Below are 22,686 nucleotides of genomic sequence, written 5' to 3' on the forward strand. Positions count from 1 at the left end.
GGTGGGAAAAATGACTCCGTTTACCGACGAGAATACATAGTAAATGACTTAGGCAAGGCCATTTGCAGATACCCATTTTCCTGTCTCATGTTCTTCTAACATCATCCAGGACGCTAAATTCTCAAGTCATGATACCGTTTTCTGCCAAATCAGTAAGAAAGAAAAAAAAATCAGTTATAACGGACTAGACTCATCTTCATATGTAGATGATGCTGTACGTAATAGGGAAAGAAAGATTTGTTCTCGCCATACTATCACCCATCCTTTATGATGATGGTATCCATCGGTTTGATATCGCTAAAAATTACTTAGCGTGTGGACTAAGTACAGCGGATATACTATAAATGGTGACCGCTTCGCATGATCGGTTTACATAGTACATCTACCAGCCTTGACCCACTCACATATTGACGAAGTTTTCAGAATTCCTCATGAGCCCACTCCATTACACTCAAATTGGATGTTGGCCAAAAATTTTAGTATTCACACTACTAGTCGAAGACTAGTGTCACTGGTTCTGAAGCAGCCACCCAAGGTTTACAATGAAAAGTAAACACTGAGTATGAAAGCATTTGCCCTAGACACAATCCAGCCAGCTTAGCTCCAAATACTAGTCAGAAAATCCCTAAATCAAGTATCAGCAGTCAATGTAGATTTCCAAAACAAATTCTTTTACTTTCTACTTTAATTACAACCTGCAACACAACATCGTGTCTTTGTGGAGATTATCTTATTATCTCTCCAGTAGGGAGGGGTATGTACCTTGAGGTAAGTAAGTCTATGTATGTACAAGCTTGAAAAGAACCCCACCTATACGCTAAACGATCGATCAAAACAAAAATATAAAAGATGCCCGATAAACACCCGCAACATAACACCATAAAAAAAGTTATCGACGATGCTCTTCCTCCATTTGAAAATCTTTTTGCACCTTGATAGACATTAGATCGTACCCCATGGCTTCTTCTTCATCGCTGATCCTCCCCTTGCCTGCACCGTCCATTTCGATATGTACTGACGTTGTTGTTAAAACGGCTTCATCTTCTCGTGTCTGTCTCCGATCGTCGCCGTGGATCTTGCTCATGATATCGGGTGCGAAGCGGACGCCTTTTGTGGTGGGTCGGTTTGGCATGCTCCCGCGGTTGATAATTGTTCGGAAAAGGGGCTGGAGGACGGGGAGGCAGGCACAGACAATTCCAATGGATGGTTCAACACTGGACCAGATAAAAACGTTGCCCAGGTTCCAGGTCACGTCAACGTCATTGATGAAGGTGAAGTAGTAGATGCGGATGGCGCTGGCGACACACACACTGTTGTTGGTTATTTATTAGTTGGGGTTAATTGGGGGAAGGGCGGGGGTGTGTTGTAGTTGACTTACAAGCCACCTAGAAGGAAGATGCTTAGAATTTGGATCTTCTGTCCCACTCGTAACTTCAGGCGCCAGACTAGCGGAATTGGAACGAGAAGGATGAGAAGGTCGCCGACCATGTTGGCGACGGCATGAGCAATGTAGAACGGGTAAATATCATATCGGACGTAACCGCCGAGAGGGTTTTCGTATTGTGTCCAGAAATATGAGACTGGTTGGCAGGAGCATAGAAAGGCGACTGAGCAACCTATCCAGTAGGCGATGGACAGGGCGATGCAAGCCCACATGGTCCACTGCATACCGAAAAGTCGGCGATATGATAGTATGATGGAGACTTTGATGAGGGGAACGGTGAGGATATAGAGGAGCACGTTGGCGTATAGTATCTAAAGCATTGACGTGAGTCCGACATTCCTCGAGAGAAGGCTACCAAGGGTATCTTACATGCACCATGTTGATTATTTCATCTAGAGTGACAACCCAAACATGTTTCCCAAGGCCATAATGTCCTCCTAAAAACAATGTTAGCATAGTACATTTCTAAGTAGGGTGGGCTATTACGAACCTGCTATTGCACAAGCCATGTTGGCAGTACCTGATAACTGTAGCATAATTAGAACAACAGTTCTCAAACGAAAGAGTACAGCATACCAGTGCTCCTACTATCAGCCAGTCATCAAGCCCTATGTTGGCCTGCTGGACCTTTATCCGGGAAAATAACCGAAAGCCAATGGTCACAAAGGCCAGGGCATACATGCAGACGACGGCGGCATCATTTCTCCCCGTGCTGTCCTCCTCGAGATTGAGGCCCTTGGGCGGCTCACCAAAGGGACTGGACATATCTGTGGGTTTACAGAAAATTTGGTACACGCAGGGGCATTGTGGGAGAAACAGTTCCTATAATAGACGACGAACTGGCTCCGGGGCCCATCGGGTTTTTCATCTATCCATGATTTAGGGGCCAGGAGCGGGCAGTTAATGAAAATTGTGAACAGCCAATGTGAGGATCGTGGCTGTAGACCCTAACGCTGGCTAGTGATGTAATCCAACCATGACTCTGGGGGCTGGTTTCCATCCTTCCATCAGCACAGCGTGGATTCTAGAATTCAGCACGGCTACAGTGACTAGCTAGCGTCGCAAACAGGATCACCGGGTTTCTCCCGGCCACGCTTGAGGGTAAGTGGGGGCGCATTGGCGGCCATCTCCACCCGGCCTGTCAGACCTTGAGTGCCTTGCAATCGAGGCGCAATTTGGTTTAATCAAGCTAATCAATTGAATCGCGCTAGGTCGTTGTCGGATATTAGCTGTTTCGATGGACTGCGCCCCGACCATCGGGGGTTCGTATGATTGAGAAACGGGGACAAGGTTCAGTCCTTATGGTGCAGATGCGAGGCTTTCAAGTGTCTCATGCATCAGTGAAGCCAACAGAAGCAAGTCGATCTGTGCGTCAGCATTCGAGGATTTCATCTTGGCCCCAACCGTGCAGGGCTTATCAGCGAAGCTCCATCGTCCGCACGTGGCCCAAGCAGTGGCCTGATATTATGATTTTTGTTTTCACTGCGGCCGCTGGCAATTAGGCAGCTAAGGAGAAAATTTAATAAGCATAATAAAAGAAAATTAAGGTAGCAGGGGTCACTCACCACGGAGGAACTCCCTAACGGAGCTGGTCGTTGGCAGGTTCGTACTTTGTAAGTCGGACCCGGACCAGTTGCCAGAAAAGTGGGAACGGCGTCTAGCCCCTATTTGGAAGGGTTTTCGGGGGTGCCAGATATTGCGACTGGAATCCATCGGACAATTGTACCAGACACCTCCAAGCAAAAGAAGTGCCGACGCGTCCGTCGATCCAGGGCCGGAGATGGGAGACGCTTTGGTCATGGAGTGATTGTGATTGATTGAGGAGCAGCTTCTCCCGGGACTCGGGATCTGCCTAAACAGGCGATCGGGAAATTCGGGGACATCGTGGATCACGGTCGCTCAGATCCCTCCAACGCCTGAGTGCGTGGTATATGGCATTTATAAAGCTGGGAGATGCAAAGGTGACTTCTGAGATGAGATTGCCTTTGTTGTCCTCCTTTTCGAGTTGCGACCGAGTCCACGTGGCTTCCACGTGATTGCAGCTCTCGAAGCCAATCAGGAAGTCACAATACCTCGTGTCGAGTTGTCTTACCCTATATTCTATCTTTTCTTTCATCTTGCTACTTGACACGATCGTGAAACAGTGCACGGTCATGCCAGCTGGGAATACTCTAGAAGCTTTAAAGTAGCTTTAAGCTCTACAGCTAGTTGGGTATGGATGAGCTTCATGTTCCCACCTGCTATACCTCGAGTCAGTGTAGAGTTTGTATCCCAGCCCTGCAATCTCCGCCCAGTGGATCCCACACTTGGTTTCCCTCTTCCTGATACCACAGTGGAAGTCACGCGGGTTAAATGTCGGCTCGTGCACACTCCTTTACGCTGCCAAAAATCTCTGGGTCTTGAATTGCTGGCTTCCACCAGAAACTTCCATGAGTCTACCGAGCATCGATCCGTTACCATTGTATTTTGGATTTGGAGTGCAACATGTACATCCTATTCACGCTGAGAGGACCTCATCAATCAGCAGCTGGCTCAATAGCCTATAATCCCTCAGTCTGCACAGCCATCTCTGATGCGCCTGTCTACCACCCATATAAGACTAACATACAGATGTCGTTGGTTCCCTGCTTCCCCGCGTTTTGCATATGCAAGATCTTGGGGTCGACATCGACCTGCATGGTCGCTAGAACATCAGCAGTGTGTTTCAAGCCCTTTTCAAATTCTCTTACAGCCTAGGATGACCTTTCCGCTCTTTGTGTGCTGTTATGCGGTTCATCTCCGCATCAGAGCAAACGTGTTGGTGCTTCAACCTTTGTACGGTTGGCAGACAAAGAGGGGTTCCATTGGCCAATAAATACGGGCTAACTCATTTTATCATTCTTTCTAGAAGTCCATTTCACCAACACTAGAGACATATAGCCCAGAGACTAGTTACTATTGGACGATCGACAAAGACATGCGATCACACAAGTTGTACTCTAGTATAGCAGCGGGGCTCAAGAGCTAACATTAGGTGCAACTCACTGCCGTTGATGGAAGGAGCCTCATCCTAGGACACAACTCCATGATCACATTGCTCGGTTGGAAGATGCATGACACTCGGCCCCCACCGACCACCTTATTCCTTTGGACGAGGGTAAGCGGGCATATGCGATCGGGCAAGCCGAACTACGAACTGGGGAACTCTCAAGAGTATCCACACTGCTACACGAGATGACCTCCCGGCATTAGGAACTGCTTTCGTGTGCTTTGCCTCCTCGCAGTAGCTCTACAACCAGGAAGCCGGCTCATGAACTCTTGGACGCTGGAAGTCCTGACTTTGTGCGCACGGTTCTCTCCACCGCCACCATCTACCTACATGGTCGAACCCGTGCTGTTTCTTTCTTAATAGCAATTGGTCTGGCAAAAGGCACCATCATCATCTGTATCTTCTTTCGGCATAGGCAACCGGAAAGCTGCGCCTTTCGTCTAATGGAGCTTTTGCCATATATGGCAGTACTGGAGCCGTCAGACTTTGCGAGCCCCTCCGACCTGCATATGAAAAATCTTCTTCTCTGCGCAGCTAGACGATCACACCACTTAGATGGCCGCTTAGCCTGGATTGAACCTACAGAGACAGATCGGAAAACGAAGCCGGACTGGCCGTTGGTCACCTTCGCCACTCGCTAACGAGCTCCCAATCTCCCTAGCAACTGAAGAGGTCACTGGTCCCCTGGGGCACTGCTTACCCGGTTGGGGCCAAATTGTTTCAATTTGGGGCCGAAAGGTGGCGCGATACACCGCTGGCGGCGTGGCTAAGCGCAAGATGCCGAACTAGGAAGTTAGGGCTGACAGATCCCCCCGCGGCCCCCACACGTTCTTCGCACTCGTTCCTCGATTTCACCTTCTTCCTAGCTTTTCCACGTGGCCCCCATGGTCGAGTTCGTGCTTTTTACCCTGACCTGCCTTGTCAGGGCCTAACATCGTTGACGAACCTCGGCTGTACACGGTATCAAGCACATGTGTCAGATCCGCCTGCAGACGGAGCGAGTACGCCATGTGCTTGAGGCTGAAATCAGTCGCACCATAAAAAAGCCTAATATGCCTGAGAGCCTATGTATGCGCCGCTGCTTACTACTCAGATTACTATACTAAATGTCCAGATGATTGGATTGAAACAAAGCCAGGTCTGCCTTATCATTGACCTGATTCCCGGAGATACTACTTGCCTTTTGCTAGCATCAAATGGTGTGATCGTTACGAATTTCTAGCCGGCTCGTGTTCGCTTTTCGTGAGTCTTATACTATGATATCGGTCAGCTTCGAGTACTCTAGACAAAAAGCTACAAGGAGTTCTGGAGGAGGGGTGCTAGAATGAGCCCTTTTGACTTTCTGCTGCTTGTTATGTTTATATATCTCACTGTCTGGAGTACCACTATGGTCTAATATAGAGATCGAATCCTAATATATATAGAAGATAACGGCGCGCTAAGCAACATGATAGACCCAATATATAGTACCATGAATAGTCTAGTAGGATATATACCTTATAAGATTGAATCCAATCTGAATCTGCAACTGCTCAGCCATTTCAACTACATGCTACTAGTATTACGTCCTCATTTCTTATATTCTTCTACTTTCTACAATTCCTTTGGTAGTAGTTAATTAAAATGTAGCTATTCCCGGTAGCATCACTGTTAAAAATAAAAACTGAGATCTTAACCCGTCATTTCCGGCCTCCATCATAAAAGCCTAGGCGTAGAATCGTGAGTTTAAATTCTCAGTCCACCACGTGCATACAATGATCTTTAACCCTTTTTGATCAGTTATCCGATCGGCTAGGCTCGATGTAACAATTCCATATATACATAAGCAACGGATAGCCACCGTCTGTCCTTTCTGAAACAGACTCGCAGATGTGCACGAATTATTGGTTCATGTTCAGATCAGATTGAGCAAGATGGCTTCTGATTTTGAGTCAGGATGTTGTATCTTTAATTCTAGACTAGTTTTTACTACTGAAGTCATGGCAGCTCACTATTTACGAGTAGTGGTGGTGACCTGGATGGGTAATGCTCAGACTGCTACGGCATGTTTGCAGCTGCAATCAATAAGTAGTAAGAGTGTAGCGCAGTGCCATGCGTCGAAGGCAGTGGTGGGAATATATTAATTCCACCCTAGACCTGAAGTTGTCACTAGACGACGCGATCTTAGTTATAGAATAGTGTATAAGTGGGGAAACTAGACACAGGGCATGTTATCAAATTCTTTGGCAACCCACAACATTGAATATCAAAAGAGTAATTGACAAGCACCGAACTGGCTCTGTTGAGCCGTCAGTAACCACTACATCTTATGTAGCATTAAAACTCTGCAGCTTACATCAACCGGGTCCCATAGCTCAGTTGGTTAGAGCGTGACGCTAATAACGTCAAAGTCGAGGGTTCGAGCCCCTCTGGGACCATCTCTTTTTGCTTTTTCGCGGCATTCAGCGCATAATGGATTACCTGGTATTACAGATGCAAAGATCGTGCTAGGAAACGGTGTTGACTTTTTGTCGTTTTGTGGCTGGAAATGAATGGAAGGCATTGTTTGTTTGGGTAGTGCCGCTGTTTTGCCAGGGTCATAGTCCCGTTACGTTGACCTTCACGATGCATCCGCGAGGAACATTAGATATTTCACTTCAATTCAGCCATTATATATGTATATTCAGATCGCGTTATGTTAGGCATGCATGTAGTAGGCAATTTCAGCCAACATGCAGGGTTCCAAACCCCGTCTATATACATACCCAAACATGTACAAGTAGTCTATCGATAGAGGCATTATGTATGATAACATGTCGACGGCTGTCAAAGCCAATCTATCATGGCAGGAAATCGTTAATGCATAGAAGTCCCAAGACAGGTCTACCCGACGCAGTCGGAGTTCTCTGCTAACTGCATGCGTTGGCTCGGAAGGTAGAGCTGGAATAGTAAGGCCAGTCGCCAACGTGTATTGACCAAGGTGCCCGCAGTAATGCGTAGTTATAGCCAAGGCGGGTACCTTCTTTGATCAGACCGAATCTGCATCTTCAGTGTAGTCCACCTTCTTTGCTCGTCGGCTTCGACGAACACCACTGCTCTGGGATCGCTTAAGAGCCGGTCTCGATGAAATTTCGGCTGCTTCTTCATCTGAAGCTGACGGAGTGGGCTCCGGAGAAGCTTTCCGCTTCCTGGAGACCTGCTTCTTCGCATTGGTTGTCCTCTTCCTCGAAACTGGCGTAGCTGGAGCGCTTCCAGTCGGCTCAACTTCCTGTGGCACAGACTCGCCATTCTCGACTGCTGCTTTCTTCGTGGAAGGAGTACGGCGAGGACTTTGGATAGCTTTGGTGCGAACGATCTTTTTCGGTCGAAGCCATTCCTCCATGCCAGGCGGCCAGTAGACCCGCCCTTCTGGACCACCCATGCCCACTTCTTCTTCCGGCACAGTCCGAGGAGGTGGAACAAGTCCCTCCAGATCGACAAAGCCTCCGTTCTTCTTGGTCTTTCTCGGCGGCTTATGCGGCCTGTTTTCGTCATTACGAACGTGAGGTATAATATCATTGACAAGTTCGTGACCCGGCAGCTTGAATGTCCGCATCAGTTCGAAAACAGCCTGCTCCTTATCCTTAGCCTCAATCATCAGATCCATGGTGGGATCGCAGGGAGGAAGTGTGGAAACCCGGGGGCTATGCTTTCGACGCTGGCGGTTCGTAATTGCAGACGGCTCCGGCTCGGAATAGTGCATCTTCTGCGTGATGCCCTTCCGGGTCCATGTCGCCTTGATTCGATCAAATAAGGACATGATGTCTAGCGTGCCTTCGCGAAGCTGGCTCGAATCAAAGATGATATTGTGGTGGTGGAAGTCGAGTACAAGGGGTATGTTCAGCTCTTCACAGATGGGAAGGAGGTCGTGAACGGACCAGCTGACATCGTCATTCTCCAAGACAAGCCGATTTTTGATGTCCTGCGATAGGCCTTTATAATTTTCTCTGAACCGGTCAAGAGTGGCTTCTTTGTCGCCGAAGACGCCGCCCATATGGAGGATCATGACAGCATCTCTATCCTGTTGGGGCGGCAGTTTAAGCAACTGGAGCATCTCCGAGTGATACTCTAGATCTCGGATAGAGCTTTCCACCACTTCGTCTTTGGGAGAACCAAGTTGCGTGAATTGGCCGGGATGCACGCTCACACGATGGCCGAGCTCGGCAACAACGCGACCAGCTTCTGCCAATACTTCGGAGGCAAAAGGGGCCAGCTTGTAGCCGTACTCCTTGTGGCTCGCGAATGGAAACATCTCGCTGCTCAATCGCATGAACTTGATTCCGTAGCGATCATTCCAGCGCAGCATTTTGACAAGATCGCGAGCATTTGTGAGGCCTAAAGCCTCAACATATGCCTGACCACGCGCGACATCAGCGGGCTGATCCCGATCTGGCCGATTCTTGGTCGGATGAGCCGGCTGCGTAGGATCCGAGAGGGGATGTCTGTTTTCCAAGATTGAGGCAATGCGGCAGGTCCGGGAGCAGAAAACGGGCGGGGTCGAGTATCGTAGATACGTATTCAGACATGCCTGTACAGCATAAGAATTGGTTTCAAGAGATGATGTTGCAAACTTACGTAGCCTAGTCTTCCCTTCCAAGGGAGGGGTAGGTAGCTGCTATTAACCGGAGGGGCGCGCGTGAGAGCGTCCTGAAGCTCCTCTGCCTCAACTGGTACGTCTTCGTCTGACTCTGGATCCATGGGTGAACCTTTTCCTAGTTCACTGGCACCCAGAGTACCCTTGAGATCGGCATCTTGTACCTCATTATCGGGGCTACCATCTACCCCATTTTGCATGACTTCATCATTTGCCATTGTGGCCAGAGTGTCGTTGGAGGCAACGCGTGAAACTGCTGGAAGTAACCTTGGGGAAACGAAGGTTTGAGCAGATGCCGTCACGGGCCTAGACGATCGACAGGGATGTGTGATAGCACGACTGGATATATGTCTGCGACACACAGTAGCTAAAGAAGGACAGGGGATGTGGGTTGGTGCAACAGAATTGAGTTGGGTTGCCACTGCGAGCTTAGATATCATTCGCATGAAAATTGGGTGGCGAACCTGGCCGAGCTGGGAGCCAGAATTCGGGGGGCCATGGTAGTAGCCGACATATTGGACTGGAAGGAGAGCGTGATGGAACCTCTGCCTGGGCAGCAAGGTCCACAAAGACATCCAGTAGAAGGTTTCAGGCTTGCACTGTCAGGGAACAAAGCGAAAGCTAGACACAGTGATCACGATGCATCATCCTCCTGAGTTCAGGGTAGGAAGGGATGTTCGTATGGACAGATGAAGGCGTCGAGATGATGCAAGAGGAAGAGCGAGAGCCCCGATGGCCAAACGCGATCGGCGCTAGTCCCGCTTCGGCGCTGGTTCCTGCAGTCGCGCGCTCTTAAACGGGTTAGTCTCGGTCACAACCACTCTTAGTCAGGATCTTGTTCTGCCTGTGCCTTGAGGCCGCCAACTGAGTCAGGGACTGGGTCGGTGAGAGTCATTTGACAGGTGGAGATAAGCAGAATCCTACTCCAAAGTACATGAAGAATCACACATTTTTCCAAAAAGGTATGTACATGGTACAAATGAAACGACTATTACAATTATTGTCAAGTGCAAGGAATTCAGTACCCGCAGCTGAACCAAATGCTGTGTAGTATTTTCAAACAAATGAAGCAAAACAGTATGTACTTTGCAATATTGAACCATCCCATCCAGAAAACCAAGAACCATGGTATCTTTTAGTTGAGTCATTTCATTAATCATCACTTTCCCAGCGACTGCCACATTGGGGGAGGTCATCACACCCCTCTGTGTCATTCCTGGTATGTCTGTACATACCACGTACTTCCTAGCACCCCTTGCATCTTACCCCTTAATAATTTCCCGTATATGCTGAATTTCCATAGCCGTAAGTCCCGGTCTGCCCCGCAGTTGCAGTACCGTTATTCACATTGCTTCTCCATGGCATATATCCACCACTGGCGGTGGTAGCGCCGACATTGGTACCATTCAAGCCACCTTCCTTCTCTGCTGCTGTTGTGCCGTTCGCACCAAGCTCCACATCCCTGGGCAATGGATGCGAAGGCAGCATGTCATCGGCACTAGCAGTATCGGGGTTGTTCTTGTTTCTCCTCCAAAAGGCGAAGCCCCGGGTAGTGCCGGAGGTGTAGCCATTTGCGGGGGAGGGGCCAAAGCGCTTCTCGCGCTTGTGGTATCGAGCGTAGAGGACTTGAAGGAGGATTGAGATCAAGAAGAAGACGCTGCGCGATATCATTAGCATCACATCAAGTTTTACATCGATTACCCCCTGACATTGGCCAAGAGAGAAGGGACCGGGTAGGTGGAGGAAGGAACTTACATCCCAATAATCGACACCGCGAAGGCAGCTTTCTCCAATTCGCAGGCATAGCCATAACTTGTCCCCGACGGTGAGTCATCGCTGCTATTACCAGACCCAAGAGGGGTGGTCACGCGACCAGAGCAGCTTTGCGTGCCATGACGGGTCATGATAGCAATGGCGATCATGGCACCGATGAAGCAGACATCGAGGACGATGGCGAGAAAGGCGAAGAAGGCGACACCGCCGAGGCAGCAAGTGAAAAGGATACCGAGGATGCCATAGAGGGTCGCAGCGCCGGACAGACCCTCGACGGCTTTCATCCAACGCGGGATATCCTGGTCATGTCGAGAAAGAACAGCAAGGAAGAAAGAAAAGATGCCGAGAATAACAGCTGCGGCGAGGAACTGGAGAACACGGATGGAGAGGTTGGAAGCGCGCAAGAGAACGCCGCCGAAGCCCATATTGGGGCAGTTGAATCAAAGAGGCTTGGTATATAAAAGCGGACTAATTCGTATAGTAGGAGTTGGGACCCAGGATGTATAGGGTTAAGTGTAGGCGGGTTAGGCAGATGGATTTACTGGAGTTTTACACCAGAAGATTGGTGAGAAACCGTAAGGCTTAGTTAGGGCCGGGTCTCCCGTGATATAAAAGCGGAGGGAGACGAGACAGAGTTTGTTGGAGCGAAGGCAGCAAAATAGCCATGCAGGCTTCGCAGCCAGCCGATCAGTGGATAGGGACGGCCATTTCCTGGATGCTTTCCAGGGCTGTGGATGGCCGGTCCACGGATGACGACAACGGGATTGTCGGCCACCATTGGTTATAATTGGACAGTCCGAGCGGGGCAGCAGTGCAGCACCAGCCACACTAAAAGCCAGACCCTGACCGGCGTGATGTCAGTTTATTGGCGTGTGATTGGCGTAACCCACCTGTCTAAGCCCTGTTAGAAAACGTCCACGATTTAGCACCGCCATCATCCCTGTCCGGCTGCTCTGGGAAATCACATGTGCTGGTCCACCTGCTCGGCTTAATTTAGGCAACACGCCGGATTTGGCAGGTCCTTGTCGGATGATCCTAATCTCTTCCATGTCTGCTCAAGCGGGTGTCCCCTGGCTGCCTCCAAGCATAAACATGGACCCAAGGGCATAAAAAAAGCATATGACATGATAGACATCGAACACGCAAGCATCTGCGCCGAGCGGAGATTAAGATAGTCCGAGTATAAAACACGGAACACACCGCAAATGTGGGCTGGTAAAAACCAAAAAGAAATGGTCCCAGAGGGGCTCGAACCCTCGACTTTGACGTTATTAGCGTCACGCTCTAACCAACTGAGCTATGGGACCAGTTGTTGTATGTTGCAGAAATTCCTTGCTCTATGAGCCAGAAGTTAAAACATCCAGGAAAATCCGTAGTAGTTGCTGGATAGTTACGAGTGCAGGGACGGTAGTGATTTGCTTCGACAGAGCATGGAGTGTCGACTTTTCTTTGTGAGTGATAACTCTGTAGGACAAGCAAAATAAGAAGAAGTTCAACAGCAACTCCGTCGGCCTAAATCTGCACATGCTGACGTCTATGGCCATTGGGTGGGGTAGATGACGATGATACTTTTGGGTGAGATGGGACATGAATTAGGTCTATGTATGGGTGGTACTCGGATACTGTCCGAAGAATTCTATTATTCCATGGGTTGTCTAGCAGTTTCTGTTGTACGTAGCATTGTACTTCTCCGCCACCCAAGATGAGGGCGGATATCCATAGCCTTGACCCGAGCTAATAGGTGTGGTGTCTATAGTATACCTTACCGCTGTACTTCTGTTTGACCATAGACCCGGTACTAGACACTATCCCAGGGCTGGCCGCCCCATAATATCCATCCCCTGTCCACCGTGACCGAGGACTAGCTAGCTGAGCATGATATTTCCGACATGCCTGTGATATTTCGGGATAACCATGGCGACAACCTGAGTCACTACACACTGCTAATTCACCTGGTCTCCTACTAGTCTTTGGGGTTAACCCAGGAGCTTATAGCTTTTTCCCTTCGTTGAAATAGACCAACTAGTAGTTATGTGTACCCTTTTCAGTACGTTGTCGAATTTGCGTAACGCATGGTGTGGTTCCAACCACTGCTTATCGATCTCCTTATTTTATTTCACCCTCTGGAATTGATCGATTCCATCCTCACTCATCTTTTAGTGTCATGGAACAAAATTATCATGATTCCAATATCATCTTTCAATCGATTGTAGTGTTTGGTGATCCTATGAGAGGTGTAATGACTGAGTGCATTGCTAACTGACATACCAACCCGGCCGTACTAGAGCCGTTGATCTCCATCCGTATATATCCCCACACGACAACTGTCAGCACTCGTGTTCTATATATGATATTCATGGACTTGAACTATCTTGAACATTGGCCGTAAACTTCGATTAACATTCAACCCATATGTGCCAAGCGTAGACAAAATGAGATTCGATTGTGTTGAAACACACCATCCTTGTTGATAACACCATACATCCCACTCCAATTCAATGCAACCATACAAAAAGAATTGCAATGCGACCCACTACCCAAACCAAGTTGCAATGTGCATTGCAAGTTTGCAAAAAGATGGTCCCAGAGGGGCTCGAACCCTCGACTTTGACGTTATTAGCGTCACGCTCTAACCAACTGAGCTATGGGACCCGGTTGTTGTGTCGTCGGCTGATGTGGGACTACATGAGCCATGCAGAGTTTTGCATATGAAAGAGTGGAGCAAAATGTGGGTTGTGGATAGGATGAAAAAGGAGGCATGTTGGGCTGTTGAGCTGTTCACCCACTTTCTATTTTTTATTATCCTAGATGATTGAATATGGGAGGGGCAAAGTGTCCAATGGCTAAGCTTAAGGTCCGATGACCTGTTGTTAGCTTTGACTGCGTGATGGCGCTAGTCATCTGCTTAACGGTCTCCGCTGACGGAATTCTTATCCGGTCGTTCATTTCATTTGACTGAGTGGGCAGAATTGATCAAGAAGGGTACCTAGGTATATCAACTGAACCCAGATAGATCAAAAGGCCCTAGACATCACAACAAGTCAAATAGTAATAGCCAACTTTGATCTCTCTACGGATCCTGCAGCCACCCACATATGAAGCCGCACAATATACAAGGTGTAAAGGCACCAAGCATCCACGTAGGACCATGACATAAGGCGTGATGCAACATCTCTGATATCCCGATTGGTATCTGTTCTCCTATAGCCACTGCAATCCCTCATTGCAAGGTAGTTGACTGCCGAATAACATGCACAATGCCCTATACCGCTATGAAAAGGACCGACTGTAGAGTTACCGTTTCAAGTATATCGCTGAACTGATTGATTACATAGCTTATGCACAGGCCGCAGACTTTACAGTTGGTTCATGTTTACTAAAACAAAGCGGGTAGATATCAACTGGGTCCCATAGCTCAGTTGGTTAGAGCGTGACGCTAATAACGTCAAAGTCGAGGGTTCGAGCCCCTCTGGGACCATCTTTTTGTCCTTTCTCGGTCCTATCGCTACTACGAGTAAGTAGAACGGATGACCGAAGGGGCGATTGATTTCTTTTTGAACCAATTGCACTCGAATTGGTTGGTCTTGAGCGTCATGATTTTGCAGCATCCGTTGTGTAATTCGGACCACATCCTGGCATGTATGTTGAATACTTGGGTAGATAGTGTATTATTGTATGTATGCCCACGGAAAACATCTACACCCCAGTAGATAGAATATATATCTGACTCCAGTCTTGGCTTTTTTATATTCTGATGCCGGTAGTAGGCTAGAGCGTCATGTCATGCTTCTCTGGGCACGGCAGTACTGCCAATGGTACCGAGCCAGCCATAACTGCGCAGTCAATTGAATCTGGTTAGTAGATCAAATCCAAAAGAGTCCCATGGATAGCGAAGAACGAACACCTCCGTCGAATGGAGCCCTGGTTATCCAGCTCTAAAGACCTTCCACAGGGGACATAGACGCACGAAGCTAAATTCCTTCATTAAAAGCTGTGATATAATTGCCTCCAGAAGCGTGTCTTCTGAACTGTACGTGTGGAAACCATCCCGTGAAGTCCAATATTAGTTATTGTATGTCACATATCCTCATATATCCGGGTATATACACCACCACTCCATACAAGCCTACCTACCACTTCACACATATATCATCTCATTTCTTCCCATTACCCACCAACCGCCTCTCCTCCAACCACAACACCGGCCAGAACAGCACCACCCCAAACACACAAAACACCGTCGCCAGCAACTGCCAAATAGTGACCAGCAAGCCCCCTCCCCAAGGTGCCACAAACTTGACAAACTCTGACGTCTGGTAAAAGTCCTCCTGCTGCTTGATGTAGTACCGTTTGCCGGACCCTGTTCTCGGCGTACGATTATCTTCGCTATCCGTAGTGAGATCTAAGACCGTGGTCAGATGTACATGGGCGTGGTGGAAGGGAATGGCCCAGATGGAGAAAAGCTGGGACATTTGGAGGTAGAGCTTTTGGTTAGGTTTGTCGTATGCTATGTCGAATTCGAATTGTTAGCTACCCGTTAATAAGAGGGGTTAAAGGACGATAAAATAAGAACACCCACCTACGGAATGCACCTCCAGCTCAATTCGCGGCGACATGATCTTGTACCATTGATAGATCCTCTCGATAAACCAGCGACTCCCCGGGTAGGGCCAGACGCGACAGAAGGGGTGGATGAAGGCTGCGCTGGGAGTGAAGTATTTCTGGATTGTGCGTTGTTGGTCATCTGGGGGAGCTTGCGTGAGGTGGTGGATTATGGGGGTAATTTCAGATGCTGTGATATTTACCTAGATTAGTTTCACTGGGTGGTGGTGAGGTGGTACAGGTACGGCGCCATGTGGATGAGAGATACGGACTCACCTGGGTCTTCCATTTTGTGACTGTTCTTGGCGGGTTTGGTTCTGAGGGATGGGATAATGGAATTGAGAGAGTCGATAGGCTATTGTCATAAATATTTACAGTAGATAAAGGCACATGAAGGGAATTGGAGGGGAAAGCTGGGAAGAGTTATTGAGCTGAGTTGGGATGATGTCATGGATGCGGGCGTCGCAAAGGCCGGATGCGACGGGTTGCTTTTCTGGTTTCAAGATCGGCCAACCAGCGAAATGTGCCTGGTGCCTGTTGGTAAGGTTCTGCTCCTACAATAGATAAATAATTGCATCACTGCGAAAAGATGTGATAGTGAAATTAACTTTTCTGGTATCGCAAATCACTCTGGCTATCAAAGCATCCAGTGCAGACGGGCTACTTTATGCTCAGTGATCAGCCCAGGTTGCTCACGTCCAAACAATCCAGTGTGTATAGAGCGCTGAGAAGAATGAAATATCAATGATGCATCGTAAAAGTGAGGAAAGTATGTATACAAGTCGATCACCGCTTCCAGCTGTCCACCTTCTTGCGCCGCTTTTCGAAGATCTGTCCCACTCCCATCCCATCGTCGCGCTGTCCATCTTCGTTCTTGCGCTTCCGACTCCGATCCAACGCTGAGCCGCTTCCCTGGGCTCTCCGGGTGAGCTTCGTGATCCGGTCTGCTCCCTCGGTAAGACCACGCCATTCCTCTCCACCAAAGGTGCCCCGCGGGCCCTCGGCACGCAGACGTTTGGCCCGATCCTTCTTGCTCTCCTTCGCCAGACGCACGAAGTTGGTTTCTTCATATCTCGTCCGCTCAGCCTCACGCTCGCGATCCTTCTTAGACTTCGTCTGTCGTCCACCGCGTACGATCGTACTTCCGATGCTGGGCTCGGCCATAGGTGCGGATGACATCTCGGCGCTGACGAACTCATCGATGACATTGGACCGGCGTTGCGGGCGCTCCCTGCGCTCCCGGGTTTCGGTAGTCGGTAGGGCTGTGGGCATGATGCGAGGTGGTCGGTAGATGCCGTCGCTTGTAGCTCTCGCGGCCGCCTTATCCTGCTTGGCCTCAGGCTCGACCTTCTTGGAGAAGGCAGATACGTTAGGCCGGAATGCCATCTCATCTATATCCTCCTCCTCATCCTCATCCTCCTCGTCCTCCTCACTGTCTCCCTCGCTGTCGCTGCTACCTTCGTCGGAGCCAGACTCCTCGTCGCGAGCGGACTTCTTAGCCTTCTTGCTCTTCCTGGGGGCAGTGGCTCCGCGCTCAGCCCGCTCCGCATCCTCTGCGGCCTTGATAACCTTGTCGACCTGGTACTTCAGCCGTCCTTCCAAAGGCCGGACACCGCGATCCAGATAGACACGTAGTTCAACAAGTTTCTTCACGATATCGTCCGGGAGCGAGTCGTTCTTTTCGGCGTCCTTGTCGGCAGATGACTTGAGACCCCTCAGCTGGAATATTACCAAGAATACGAGGTTCTGCATGTAGGAGAGGAGAAGATCGGACTTGGTGTCAAGTAGCGAGATGCCATCTTGCGGCGGTTCGATTGAGACATCTGAGGGCGCATCCCGCTTCGTCTTGGGGAGCGATGATCCGGTGCTGTTGAGACACGTGGTGAGGGTCTCAAGCAGGGCTGAGATATTCTGCGAGCCAGAAGGCTCTGACTGGGATAGGGCCGCCGCCATTGTGTGCTGTGCTGTCTCTGACTGTCTGTTGAGTTGTCCGTCGCCGAGATCGAGAGGGAAATTTTTAGAGACCGCTTATCGGCACGTGTCGATAGGCATCAGCTTAGTCAGACATACGAAGTTCACGTGCGCCCAAGTGCGCGAGCTGGCCTCAATGCATCCGGGCAAGGCGTTCTTTCTCTCAGCGAAGAGCCCGGTTTCGGTTCAATTCCTCGTTAAGAATTCCTGGTCTCCATCTCAAGTAGGTGGTTACTACCCGGACCACCCCCAACCCATGCGAGCTTGAAAATCGCTTGTGGCGTGGAAACTGTAGCCTGTATGTATGCCACTTGAAGCTTGGGTCCAGCCGAACCCCAGGGACATCCGCCAGCGACCGACAAGAACTAACTAATACCGCGCTGGAATAGAGATACCCACCATGTGGTTCAACAAACGATCCTCGCCCATCGCCGCCCTCCTCCTCACTGCCCCTTCATTATCCGCCGCTTTCTATCTTCCCGGAGTTGCGCCTACATCCTACGATGAAGGTCAATCGGTACCACTCTATGTCAACCATCTTACGCCCGGCCTAGCGCAGCAGGATGAACAGCTCCATTCCGTCTTCTCCTATGACTACTACCACCCGGCCTTCCATTTTTGTGCTCCCCAAGAAGGTCCCAAGGATGTTCGAGAGTCGCTGGGAAGCATCCTGTTTGGAGACCGCATCCAGACGTCGCCGTTCGAGCTGCACATGGGCAAGAACGAGACCTGCAAGGCTGTCTGCGGCCCGGCCTCGTTTGATGCCCGCAGCGCCAAGTTCGTCAACCGCCGGATTCAACAAGGATACAACATCAACTGGCTGGTAGATGGGCTTCCTGGGGCGCAGATTAACATGGAGGCCGTGACGCAGACCAAGTTTTACAGCCCCGGGTTCGCTCTGGGATCGATCAACGACGAGGGACAGCCGGTCTTGAACAACCACTTCGAAATCCTCATCGAGTATCACCGTGTCGGCTATGGAAATCAGGACAAGTACCGTGTTGTTGGCGTGCTCGTGCAGCCGGAGTCCCGGCGCAACTCCATGGTCTCGGAGGATGGTACCGCCCAGTGCGATGGCGACGGTGTCGGCATCACCTTGAACGAGGAGGGCGAGACTGCGGTTACATGGACTTACAGTGTGTACTGGCGTGAGTCGCCCACCGCATGGGCCACTCGTTGGGACAAATACCTTCATGTCTACGACCCGAAGATTCATTGGTTCTCCTTGATCAACTCGGCTGTGTTCGTGGTCTTCCTGGTCGCGATGGTGAGCATGATCTTGGTTAGGGCTCTGAAGAAGGACATTGCCCGGTACAACCGTCTAGACATGATCAATCTAGACGACTTCGACAGCACGTCCGCGGCGGTGGAAGACGGTATCCAGGAGGATTCCGGATGGAAGTTGGTGCACGGAGACGTGTTCCGGTGCCCCAAGTCCCCCCTGCTTCTGAGTGTGCTTGTCGGTAACGGAGCTCAGCTTTTCATGATGACGGGCGTGACTGTTGGTAGGTACATCCTTTGCAAATCAGACAGTCCTCTTGCTAATGGCTATAGTTTTCGCACTCTTTGGTCTGCTCTCCCCCGCGAACCGTGGCTTCCTGGCCACTGCAATCCTTCTGATCTATACGCTTTTCGGCTTCATTGGCGGCTACGTATCGGCCCGAGTCTACAAATCGCTGGGCGGCGATGCCTGGAAACGCAACATTATCATGACCCCAGTGCTGGTTCCCGCGCTCATCTTTGGCGTGTTCTTCCTTCTGAACCTGTTCGTTTGGGCCAAGGGATCGAGTGGTGCCGTGCCCTTTGGCACTATGCTTGCCCTGGTCCTGATCTGGTTCGTGATCAGCGTGCCGCTAAGTGTTGCGGGAAGCTGGCTGGGATTCAAGCAACGTGTAAGTCGCCTACTCCGACTCTCCATGACGGTTGCTAATTGCTTCTAGGCTATTGAAGGTCCCACCAAGACCAACCAGATCCCCCGTCAGGTCCCTCCGATGACGGGTACGCTGCGTACTGTTCCCTCTCTGCTGTTGACCGGTATCCTCCCCTTCGGAGCGATCTTCGTGGAGCTCTACTTCATTATGACCTCGCTGTGGACGAACAAGATCTACTACATGTTTGGCTTCCTGTTCCTCTGCTACGGGTTGATGGTTATCACATCTGCTGCCACGACCGTGCTTCTGGTGTACTTCTTGCTGTGCGCCGAAAACTACCGGTGGCACTGGCGGGCGTTTGCCGGCGCGGGAATGACCGGCGGGTACGTCTTCTTGAACGCAATTCTGTTCTGGATCACCCGGGTCAGCTTCGGTGGTTTCACCGGCGCGGTGTTGTATGTCGGCTACTCCGCTCTCCTCGGATTTATTGTCTTCATCTTGACTGGTAAGGACCTTTGCGAGCTTCCCGAAAAGACTCACTCCATTGACCCTGTGACTAGGATCCATCGGATTTTTCGCCAGCTGGGCGTTCGTGCAGCGTATCTACGGCTCCATTAAGGTCGACTAAGCCGTTCAAAATTCCGACCTGAGCGATCGCTCGTCGCGGCGCGGCCCGCCCCCGGAGTCGCAGAAATACCGAATTCTCCTCCGGTGTGATCGCAGGAGGGAAATCCGCACCGACACAGCACGCGCGGTGACCGCGAGGACGCTTTACGCAACTGTGCTTTTCTTCGATATATACATCGTAAAATTCGCTTCGACTCGTTCTGGATGGTGCTGGGCTAGGATATCCCCTGTATAGCTGTGTCTGAAATTCGCATCTGTTGGTTTTTGGTTCTTTGCTTCCCTTGCGCTTGTAATGGTCATGATGTGTACATAGAGAAGTCGGAAAGACTGGACGCGGGTGTTCGGCAGGCGACGCCCGTTGGCAGGATTAGAAATGATGGACGCGCACGATTGAATGTACGATACGGGCCGCGCATAAGTACGGATGCAGGAATAAGAGTGAAAGTAGATCGGAGCAGATAGCCTCGACCGCTCTAGGCCGACGTAGAAGAAGGTAGAAGAAGCAGGGGGACGGGAAGGCGGAGGGGAACAATTGGTGGATGAGCGAGTGGGAGCCGTGGATCTCAAACCGCTTACGCTTCAAACCTCGTCACAAAGTGAAGCCGCCAAGCCGCCGTGTTCTGGACCCGCGGCTCTTCCAGTTCCAGCATCCCCGACTCTTTCTCCTGCCATCGCCACGACGCCTTTCTTTCCTCTCCGATTTTCCCGCTGTCTCAGCTTTTGATCTGCACTTTTCCCCCTCCGACCTAGCATTCCCATTTCCAATACTACCTACCCTACCTTGTCAGCCGTGCTGGTTCAATCCGATCGACCGCCCTTTCTTCTGCCCCTCGGCCAAGCAGCGCACGCTCTTATCAATCCAACCCAAACTTTCCTCTACCCCGCGCCTTCCGAGAGACCCTGTTTCATCGCGCGTCCTCATCGTGATACATCGATCCCATCGATTTTCGTTCTTCTTACAAATTCATCCTACATTCGACCCGAGCGCTTGGAGTGTGTGTGTGATCTGAAGATGGGCAAGTCGTAAGTGTTGCGCTTTTCCGATCGCTCCGCATGGGTCTGGCCAGGAACAACAAGGGAACCCCCTCGGGCAGGACAACGGACACCCATGGATGGTCGCACTCTAGCAACAATGACTGCGCTGCGAGTATCACAGATCCTGATGGGAGTTGTCTAATGCTTGTCCATCTTTCCTCGCTGGCGCCCTACTATATCCCTTAGAATTACCCCTGCTACCCCGGACCTCGTGTGCCCCGCTTGTCCGCATCAAACTAATTTATTCACCGGTCTTTCAGACAGTCGAAGTTGTCCCCCTCCCAGCTGGAAGAACTCCAAAAGGCCACGCATTTCGACAAGAAGGAACTTCAACAATGGTATAAAGGTGTGTGACAGATATATCATGGGTTTGCGACCGGTTTCCCCGGGCGATTTTCCTTTCCTCGTTGTAGAAGCAGCCGCTGACGAATCGCTGCGGGGCAGGATTCTTGAAGGACTGTCCGTCGGGGACACTCACCAAGGAGGAATTCCAGAAAATTTACCGGCAGTTTTTCCCTTTTGGCGACCCGTCGTCATTCGCAAATTATGTATTCCGCGTGTTCGACTCGGATAACAGCGGCATGATCGATTTTAAAGAGTTCATCTGCGCCTTGTCGGTCACGTCGCGCGGCAAGATGGAGGACAAGCTGGACTGGGCCTTCCAATTGTATGACATCGATGGTGATGGCAAGATCACGTATGACGAAATGTTGGCGATCGTTGAGGCGATCTACAAGATGGTAAGTGCTGCGCGCCTAGTCGCCGTTCCATATTTTGGCCCCCACGCCGGCTGACCCCCCTTCTCTGCACCACAGGTGGGCTCGATGGTTAAATTGCCCGAAGACGAGGACACGCCGGAGAAGCGGGTGCGCAAGATCTTCCGCATGATGGACAAGGATGAGAACGGCAGTCTCGACATGGAGGAGTTCAAGGAGGGCAGCAAGCGAGACGAGACCATTGTCAGCGCGCTGTCGTTGTACGATGGGCTGGTGTAGGGATAGATCGGCCAACGACTACAACGACACTATCACTTGCTGCTGTCTAGTTGGGCGGGCCGGTCGCATTATGCCCATGGTTGCTTCTGCGCTTCCTTGATATGTCTTGGATGGTGAAACTCTCCTCCTGGTGAATTGGCGCTAACTGTTGACATGCTTTATCTGTTTCGCTTCTTTTTCATCCATATTTGTGACTTGGCTGCTTCTTGTTTTCTTTTCTTTTTTCGTTGTTTGCTCATTCTTCAGGATTCCCATTACTGCTCGTATTGACTTGATAAATGCGCCCAAGCTTGGAATCCACCGCCACGCCTTGGCATTAACGGAATGCCGGTAGTTGGACGGCTGCTCATGGCGGCATCCGGTTGATCGTCCGTCTACATTTCTACTTCTTGCTGGAGCCGGAACTATGGCCGTTGGAGACCACCCGGGTATGTACAGACAGGTGAGAGGGAGGTCAAATCCCGGCCGATGAAAATATTCATGAATGCTTGTATGTACATAGTCGTTTAGCTGTTCATTTTGATTATTTTCTGGCAGGTTGTTTTTGTAGCGGCGTTACTACCTCGCATGTGTCAACATATTACTATTGCGGTGACTATAGACAGATACAGACAGCTCATCCATCGAATAGCGGTTTGCGTTGATCGGGATTTGTATCTGATTTATTATACTCATTCAAGGATTACAAATCGCGTCTTCTTACCAGTAGCTCCCAGCAACTACTTAGT

At 50.2% G+C, this 22,686-nt stretch overlaps 10 protein-coding genes and 4 non-coding genes across 14 annotated transcripts; 4 read left to right on the forward strand and 10 right to left on the reverse strand.

Annotated features, from left to right (window-relative positions):
• Positions 1-751: 751 nt before the first annotated feature.
• BO88DRAFT_255719 (integral membrane protein Pth11-like protein) lies at positions 752-2,362 on the reverse strand. Its single transcript, XM_025702244.1, has 5 exons — positions 2,021-2,362; positions 1,935-1,971; positions 1,814-1,881; positions 1,379-1,755; positions 752-1,310 (listed from the first exon to the last, which is right to left on the reverse strand). Exons 1-5 carry the CDS (start codon positions 2,207-2,209, stop codon positions 890-892), a joined length of 1,092 nt encoding a protein of 363 aa, XP_025564563.1. The 5' UTR covers positions 2,210-2,362; the 3' UTR covers positions 752-889.
• A 4,453-nt stretch (positions 2,363-6,815) lies between these two features.
• Positions 6,816-6,889, forward strand: BO88DRAFT_t96. The gene has a single exon. It is a non-coding gene; the product is annotated as a tRNA-Ile (tRNA).
• Positions 6,890-7,479: 590 nt separating this feature from the next.
• BO88DRAFT_424319 (UV-endonuclease UVE-1) lies at positions 7,480-9,302 on the reverse strand (the record flags this gene model as incomplete). The annotated part of the gene is made up of 2 exons (XM_025708728.1): positions 7,480-9,018; positions 9,066-9,302. 2 exons carry the CDS (start codon positions 9,300-9,302, stop codon positions 7,480-7,482), a joined length of 1,776 nt encoding a protein of 591 aa, XP_025564564.1.
• Positions 9,303-9,942: 640 nt separating this feature from the next.
• BO88DRAFT_403720 (uncharacterized protein) lies at positions 9,943-11,561 on the reverse strand. Its single transcript, XM_025706428.1, has 2 exons — positions 10,840-11,561; positions 9,943-10,741 (listed from the first exon to the last, which is right to left on the reverse strand). Exons 1-2 carry the CDS (start codon positions 11,280-11,282, stop codon positions 10,354-10,356), a joined length of 831 nt encoding a protein of 276 aa, XP_025564565.1. The 5' UTR covers positions 11,283-11,561; the 3' UTR covers positions 9,943-10,353.
• Positions 9,958-10,394, reverse strand: BO88DRAFT_255755 (uncharacterized protein). Its single transcript, XM_025702245.1, has one exon. The coding sequence runs from the start codon at positions 10,296-10,298 to the stop codon at positions 10,005-10,007; it is 294 nt and encodes a 97-aa protein (XP_025564566.1). The 5' UTR covers positions 10,299-10,394; the 3' UTR covers positions 9,958-10,004.
• Positions 11,382-11,740, reverse strand: BO88DRAFT_255777 (uncharacterized protein). Its single transcript, XM_025702246.1, has one exon. The coding sequence runs from the start codon at positions 11,633-11,635 to the stop codon at positions 11,444-11,446; it is 192 nt and encodes a 63-aa protein (XP_025564567.1). The 5' UTR covers positions 11,636-11,740; the 3' UTR covers positions 11,382-11,443.
• A 350-nt stretch (positions 11,741-12,090) lies between these two features.
• BO88DRAFT_t103 lies at positions 12,091-12,164 on the reverse strand. The gene has a single exon. It is a non-coding gene; the product is annotated as a tRNA-Ile (tRNA).
• BO88DRAFT_403721 (uncharacterized protein) lies at positions 12,107-12,464 on the reverse strand. Its single transcript, XM_025706429.1, has one exon. The coding sequence runs from the start codon at positions 12,381-12,383 to the stop codon at positions 12,195-12,197; it is 189 nt and encodes a 62-aa protein (XP_025564568.1). The 5' UTR covers positions 12,384-12,464; the 3' UTR covers positions 12,107-12,194.
• A 971-nt stretch (positions 12,465-13,435) lies between these two features.
• Positions 13,436-13,509, reverse strand: BO88DRAFT_t102. Its single transcript has one exon. It is a non-coding gene; the product is annotated as a tRNA-Ile (tRNA).
• Positions 13,510-14,261: 752 nt separating this feature from the next.
• BO88DRAFT_t97 lies at positions 14,262-14,335 on the forward strand. The gene has a single exon. It is a non-coding gene; the product is annotated as a tRNA-Ile (tRNA).
• A 527-nt stretch (positions 14,336-14,862) lies between these two features.
• On the reverse strand, positions 14,863-15,836 carry BO88DRAFT_403722 (uncharacterized protein). Its single transcript, XM_025706430.1, has 3 exons — positions 15,736-15,836; positions 15,437-15,649; positions 14,863-15,364 (listed from the first exon to the last, which is right to left on the reverse strand). Exons 1-3 carry the CDS (start codon positions 15,746-15,748, stop codon positions 15,012-15,014), a joined length of 579 nt encoding a protein of 192 aa, XP_025564569.1. The 5' UTR covers positions 15,749-15,836; the 3' UTR covers positions 14,863-15,011.
• A 69-nt stretch (positions 15,837-15,905) lies between these two features.
• lcp5 (small subunit rRNA maturation protein LCP5) lies at positions 15,906-17,445 on the reverse strand. The gene has a single exon (XM_025706431.1). The coding sequence runs from the start codon at positions 17,410-17,412 to the stop codon at positions 16,246-16,248; it is 1,167 nt and encodes a 388-aa protein (XP_025564570.1). The 5' UTR covers positions 17,413-17,445; the 3' UTR covers positions 15,906-16,245.
• A 142-nt stretch (positions 17,446-17,587) lies between these two features.
• BO88DRAFT_403725 (transmembrane 9 family protein) lies at positions 17,588-20,383 on the forward strand. The gene is made up of 5 exons (XM_025706432.1): positions 17,588-17,728; positions 17,820-18,935; positions 18,985-19,322; positions 19,371-19,806; positions 19,862-20,383. The coding sequence occupies exons 2-5, from the start codon at positions 17,831-17,833 to the stop codon at positions 19,927-19,929; spliced, it is 1,947 nt and encodes a 648-aa protein (XP_025564571.1). The 5' UTR covers positions 17,588-17,728; positions 17,820-17,830; the 3' UTR covers positions 19,930-20,383.
• A 431-nt stretch (positions 20,384-20,814) lies between these two features.
• Positions 20,815-22,242, forward strand: BO88DRAFT_255860 (EF-hand domain-containing protein). The gene is made up of 4 exons (XM_025702247.1): positions 20,815-20,951; positions 21,224-21,309; positions 21,408-21,703; positions 21,779-22,242. The coding sequence occupies exons 1-4, from the start codon at positions 20,941-20,943 to the stop codon at positions 21,956-21,958; spliced, it is 573 nt and encodes a 190-aa protein (XP_025564572.1). The 5' UTR covers positions 20,815-20,940; the 3' UTR covers positions 21,959-22,242.
• Positions 22,243-22,686: the final 444 nt, after the last annotated feature.

The sequence above is a fragment of the Aspergillus vadensis genome (genome assembly GCF_003184925.1).
Source record: "Aspergillus vadensis CBS 113365 unplaced genomic scaffold BO88scaffold_7, whole genome shotgun sequence".
Taxonomy (NCBI): Eukaryota; Fungi; Ascomycota; class Eurotiomycetes; order Eurotiales; family Aspergillaceae; genus Aspergillus; species Aspergillus vadensis.